Source organism: Leptidea sinapis, chromosome 15, assembly GCF_905404315.1.
Source record: "Leptidea sinapis chromosome 15, ilLepSina1.1, whole genome shotgun sequence".
In the NCBI taxonomy this organism is placed as follows: domain Eukaryota; kingdom Metazoa; phylum Arthropoda; class Insecta; order Lepidoptera; family Pieridae; genus Leptidea; species Leptidea sinapis.
The window spans coordinates 8,845,140-8,851,779 of NC_066279.1; the positions used below are offsets into that span (position 1 = coordinate 8,845,140).

The 6,640-nt window shown below is 32.4% G+C and overlaps 1 protein-coding gene across 2 annotated transcripts; it reads right to left on the reverse strand.

Annotated features, from left to right (window-relative positions):
- Nucleotides 1–4,518: 4,518 nt before the first annotated feature.
- Nucleotides 4,519–6,417, reverse strand: LOC126968487 (GPN-loop GTPase 2). Of its 2 annotated transcripts, none has more exons than XM_050813560.1 (2): nucleotides 6,247–6,417; nucleotides 4,519–5,726 (listed from the first exon to the last, which is right to left on the reverse strand). In XM_050813560.1, exon 2 carries the CDS (start codon nucleotides 5,570–5,572, stop codon nucleotides 4,688–4,690), a length of 885 nt encoding a protein of 294 aa, XP_050669517.1. In that variant the 5' UTR covers nucleotides 5,573–5,726; nucleotides 6,247–6,417; the 3' UTR covers nucleotides 4,519–4,687. The 2 variants fall into 2 exon arrangements, with proteins under 2 accessions (XP_050669517.1, XP_050669516.1); XM_050813559.1 differs by having other exon boundaries at nucleotides 4,519–5,997.
- Between the last annotated feature and the right edge of the window lie 223 nt (nucleotides 6,418–6,640).

The following is a 6,640-nucleotide window of genomic DNA, read 5'->3' on the forward strand; positions in this document are numbered from 1 at the left end:
CGACGATATAAGGCGAGTTTGCACACTCGTTACCCTAAACATGACGACAACGGACTTATAGGAAATGTACTCATGCGATATCAACAAACTGTAGTTAATATTTGAGACCCAAAGATGATCCTGCCAAGGTAATCTCGGCTTACATTGCATGACAAGTGATATTAAGTAAATATAATATATTAAAATTAACAAGTTGATTGTTAAGTCAAGTGAGATGATTTAGTAAGCAACATGCATCGTTTTACCATGTGAATTACTGAGTCGGCATTATTTATTTACACATAGTATATTTACAATTTACCAAAATAATTTAATTCCTAAGCTCGGTTTGGTCTATGGAATCCTAGAAGTGTGATTTGACTTCAAGCAATCATTTAAAAATAAATTTGCACCGTCGTATTAGAAATGAACTAGTGTGCTATAAAATTATTAAATTGTTTGTTTTCGAACTTTTATTAAATTTTGTTATAGATATATTCTCGATAAACGTTCAAAATTTTTTCGTGTTTAACACTTGTTTTATATTGAGTTATTATTAAAAAATTTATTTATTTTATTTAACTGAATCTTACGATAGATATCAATAGGCAAAAGGAATAAATAAGATTTCATAGGTTAAACCAATCGTATTCAGACTTGTTTTTAGGAATTTTTGGTGTATATTTAGGGGTTTTGAATGTGCGTGTGTTTTCTGTATCGGATCTATTTGGTCGTTGGTTGCATCAAGGTGAGCTCGGTCGCGGGTCGGCCGCGCGACGTCGGGTAGATTTGATACTAATTATGTTGTTTGTTGCATTGTTGTAATCCTCCTCGTATTTTTTATCTACTATTTGAACTTGTTTGACGAATGTTTGGTATTGAGAGGGGGAGGTGTAGGATAATAAATCGCATTTATTGATTGAAAGTGGTGCTCTGAAAATTAAGTGTACGGGACTGCCAAAAACGAGTCTGAAACATGTTGTAGATGTAAGTCTTATTGTAGACGATTGTGGTTCTGTGCGAACATTCGCGTTTTGAGCATTCCCCACCTCCTATAGGGTATTATTTCAATAGTGATAGCGTAGATTTGTTAGTGATATATTTGTATGGACTTTGGGAATGTCAATGCCGCGAATGTTCTGGTATTTATATTATGTATTTTTGTAAATTTGTTACATTGTTATAATTAAATTTAGCTGGAATGACTTCACAAAAATGTTTAAGACAAAGTCTTATCTACTAATAAGCTACTCGAGAGGTGAAAATGTGAAACATGTAACATCATTGAACAATACCAGAAAATAACATTCCATATACGATATTAGTGAATATTGTTAAAAACCTGGGTGCCGATTAAAAGGTTTCGAGCGCTCGAATTCAACGGATTGTTTGCGAAGTAGTCTCGGAATTGATTAAATCAACCCAGAACCTAACCCACAGCACGGCCTAGCCTCGTGCGGGTTCTATTCTTTATATGACGTTGTATGGATATACTCGCTCGTATACTTGATACGATTGCGCATCACTGGTGGCATCACGACCACGTGGACCACGGCTATCATAATTGTCACCATGATTTTAGCGTCAACTCAAAAAATAAACGATATATACAAAAGAAAATTATAGTTAAGGAGTTTTCTATTGCGATTATTCCTGTCATTTTTTGACCATTCTTTGAATACGAGCGCCCGAAACTTAAAATTGACCTGGGCGAAATTCGTGAGGTTTCACCAATAGCGACTGGAACTGATGAAGACTTTACAAATAGTACCGCTCAAATTTGGCCGGTACATAGACGAATAAAATAGTATGCCACAAGAATATTGATTTTAACAAAGGCAACAGAAGTAATGTGAACGGAACACCGTTCTTCGTGATCGTTAAATAATATAAGAGATTGTTTAGCAGTCTTCGTAAACAGATCAAAGCCGTCGCTGCGGCGAGCGGTTGTTTAAAGCTTGGATGTGGACGTCCTCGCAGTGGACGTGCGCGACGCACTAGTCGGAGCGGGGCTATCGTTACGTACGATTAACTAAAAATATTATTGCTTGCTTATTATAATAAACACAATATGTAGACTTTAGAATTTTGACTTCAATATAGTTTAATTTTTCATTGAGAAACGTGAAAGGATTTCTTAGGGGGTCGGTTATTTGTGGGGTGCATGTTTAATATTTATCACGCGGCACTGTTTAAAGGATATTCTCGTATATGATATCTTGTGTTATTGTGCTGCTTACTTATATAACTTTCACATATTTAAAGCATAATAATATTAGGGGTGATTCCAAGAAGGAAGTAGTTTTTATTTTTATCTTCAAACAGTTATTCACTATAGTTTTAGGATATTCAACAGTATAATAACTTTTACTCCATTTAATAAACTTATTTGCTGACAACGGTCACTTAATATTTAAAATATATTAGATGTATTCGTCACATACATTCATACCCTTTTCGTAATTGAGTAGCAACATGGAACTGTGGCTTTTTGAAAACACTTATAACTTAACTACATAAGGTTGCTTTGAAAGTTTGTAAACATGGGTTCAATATTGTTTAACCATAATGAACGCGTATTATTGAAAATATAAAATTGTAAAGAGTTGTATTTGTCTTCAAATAAAAGTTCCATCATAACAATTGTTTTATTTTAATCATTTAGACCCAATCGTTGGTGAACTTGTGTTACTGTGGTGCCTTCCAATTGCGCTATGTGATCTATCACTATCTGTGTTGCATCCTTTATATTGTTGTACTGATGCAATAATTTAACCATTGTTTTCTTATTTTTATCATCCTTTAAAAGCTGATCTAACTTTAATTCTTCTTCACTTAATTTGGCATGTAAGTCTCGATTGCTTAATGGCATCTGCAACAAGTATTTGCCACTTAGTGTTGTTAAAAAGCGTTTGTGTGCTAAACGTTACTCATATATTATACAGGCTTGGGAATGGAGCGACCTCTGCCTTGATAATTAAAAAAGTTCGTCCTCGGTGTCTTAAAGGCATACATTCTATTTTTAAGAACATGTTCACATCAGTTTTATGGAGGTCTCCGCTGGATGGCGTTGCTGTACCTACCTATGGACGTAGTGGTTAAATTCTCTTTGCCTACCTATACTAACATTCACCAACCTAATTCTCATTGCTATAGGTAAATATTATTGCGGGGAAATGTTGTCAATGTTTGAAACCTATCGCTATTAGATATAGGTACTAGAATTTAGGTAGGTAGGTAGGTAACAAATGGATTGTTGCCTCTCAATATAATTCTTGATAAAATATGGTATTTACGTAAAGTTAATTCATAATTATTGCCTGCACCAATACCAACAAATGAAATTGCTATCGATTCTACTAGGTTACGGTGAGTTAGCAAGTCTTATCGATTGATAGCGATGGACAAAATAGGTACCTACCGACATGTAATACCAGAAATGAGGGAGATTGCTTAAAAAACAACATGTAGGTATGTGTGTTGCGAAATTAAAAATTGTTAAAAAAGATATTGCATAATTAGTCTAAATGATAGATAGTAGACTTTAGGAATGGGGCGATCAATAATCCCAGAATACTTAATGAATATAATAATTAATAATATGGTATGGTTGGTACTGCAATGAATTGCAATAAAAAAGTGTCTCTTAGAACATCCACTTGTTCTTCTGCATCTTTTCAAATGTACAGTTAATAGATTTTGATGGTCTATATGCGATTTTATAATATTATTTTGAATAATTATTATTTATTTATTAGTGACTGCAAACGTTCAAGTCTAAAAGTAACACCATTAACATTCGCAATACCAGAAGTCAAGGGATGCTTTGCCAGCCTTTGAGATGGGATTATACTCTAGGCTATGAGATTCATAGGTTGTATCGATTCGGTAATACAGTAGCCAGGAGATTATTTCACAGTGGCACCAGTTTCTAGTGAAGCATGTGGTTGTGGAATGCAACACTTCGAGAAGATGCAGGTGTAATTTCTAATTTTTAATAATGTCCAGTGGTGAAAATGCTGTTATTAACCTAAAAGATTGATCACTCCCAAGATATATGCAAAACATAAAGAATTAATAAAGCCAATCTGAGATAACATTGTCAATAAGTCATTCTTTATTGTATATGGTTAAATGGAGCTGGTACCAGAAAGAGCCCACCCAAAGCTCTGTGTGAGGCCAAGCATATCTAATTGCACATGGTTACTTTAAGTCATGTGAAGCAGTCTCAACTTCAAAGAGAATTCTTGCTGTATTATTAACTTAGCTTAATTAACTCACAATTAAGATGATATCTTCAATGCTCTTCGAGATTTTTGACAGTCAATATGGGAGCTTACTAATGACATGGATATTTATTATACTTTTAGTGCCACCTCACTAATAGTATAATAGGCAGCCTTACTGATTGTGTTTAATAACTATTTATAAAAAATTCAGATCATCCCACAGCCTACTTACCCTAAGTTCTAAATGCAGTGCCATGATCATAAAAAACTAAAAATCAATAGATCATTTTAATAAAAATTTGATATGAAAAATTGTTTAAAAATTTATTAGTCCAGCATTCTTTTATACAGACACTCATATTAGATATTTTACAAAATACTAATACAATAACATTTGAACTAAATCATATTATTATATCAAATATACATTATATTATTATTCCTAAATCTATTCAAGAATTAAACAGTATTAGAATGATTTAGAAATTATCAAAACTATCTTTATCTGTAACACCCATAGCACATGCCAGCATACTGTTTATATGTCTACCTTCCTCCGATTTAAAGACAAAACCATTTGCTTTATCAATTATATTCTTCACTTTAATTAAACTTTTCTCATTATATATATCTACAAGTTGAAATGAGACCAAGCTATAATCTTCAATTATTGAAATGAGAGCTTCATTTAACTTTTTGTATTTCTTCGTAAAAATGCCTCCATCTAAACTATCAAGTAAATAATTCAAATCTAACACTTCTGTGTAAAAATCAATCCCAAATTCCAACTTATCTGAATGTCTCCTTAACAAATCTACCTTTGTTAAAAGATTCACATGTGGTAGACCTATTTTCAACATAGCACTCAAAGACAACATCAGTGCTGCAATAAATTTTCCAGCATCTGTGCAATTATGAGAATCAATAAGATGAACAATGCACATTTGTAATTTTACCTCCGTCACTAGCTTTGTGAGTATGTTACTCAGAGCTTCATGGTGACAGTAGAGTTCTACTTGGCCAGGGAGATCAAAAATAAAATTTGCAGAATGCTCCCCCTTTATTAGATTCAAGAGCCAATCTATGTTTTTTTCTAAATATTCCATGCAGTACAATAAAGCGCCATTTGGTCCTAAATTATATTGATCCATTACCTCTTCTAAAATTACTAAATCCCTTATATCTACATCAGCTTTATAAGTTATGTTATCATTTGCTGGATCTAAATTAACAATAATAACTTTTCTACCAATCTTTCTTAAAACTTTAGACATTTCATTACAATAAGTAGTTTTACCAGCTCCTGGTGGTCCAAGAACAAGCTGTCCATAATATTTTGCAACGGAAACAAATTTCTGTGTCATTTTCAGTTATCTTCTCTTTTCAAATCAAGTATAATATCCTTACAAGCCTTGACTGTCTCAATATCATATGATTTGAGATTTATAAAAATACAAAGTGGTTTATTTATGTCAATAGCCTCTGCGAGGTACCTTGCTGCAACTTGTAGATCCTCTCCTGAAGCACCAAAAATAACTTTTGTTGTATATACATTATTTGTACCTAGGGGACTATGAACTTGGTCCTTCTGAATCATCAACATACTGCCTATTTTCTGATATTGTGAAACAATTAACATAATTTTTTCAGTATAATCCGCAAATACAATTTCTGTAGCAACACCATCAATGTCAGCAGCAATAGATTTAAAAAACTTATTATCACTTTCATTTCGTGATGTTTTGATTGTTAAATTTTTCATAACATCAAGAAGTTCCATTGCTATGATCTAAAAAATATAAACTCCTTCAAATTTTGAACACGAAGCACCAAAAAATTTGTTTGAAAACAGTTTTATACCTTAGTCATTCGAACCAAAACATGCAGATATATGTAGGTATTGAAGAAAAGTAATGATTTGTAAGAAAATGTATACCCACTAAGACATGTACGCTATGCGAAATAAGGTATTTTTCAAATAATATTGCACGGACGTAAATTGTAATAATATAATGAAATTCCTGCCAAATAAACTTACCTTCGTGAATAACGGTGGTATTTCGAACTTGTATTTTTGTGTTGACCTGAGTTAGATCGCTTTATGTAGCATATACCTTATTTATTTAGTATTTCAATTCTCAATATTTCCAATTCAAATGCTTTGAATCCTTATTATTTTTTTTTTTTTTTTCTTCTTTTGGCAATAGCGTTTACTTTTTGCCAATAGCGTAAATTACAAGATTGGGAAACTAAGTTAAAAAAGGATACGGAACACGGGAAAGGATCAGATAAGTAGAAAGAGGATTGAAACGGATATTAAAAATTTCATAAATATACATATATACTTGCTACTTACACAACATTACAAATATTTAAACTTTAATATGATTCTGAAGAATCAAAGATGACAATATTTTATAAAATTTACATGG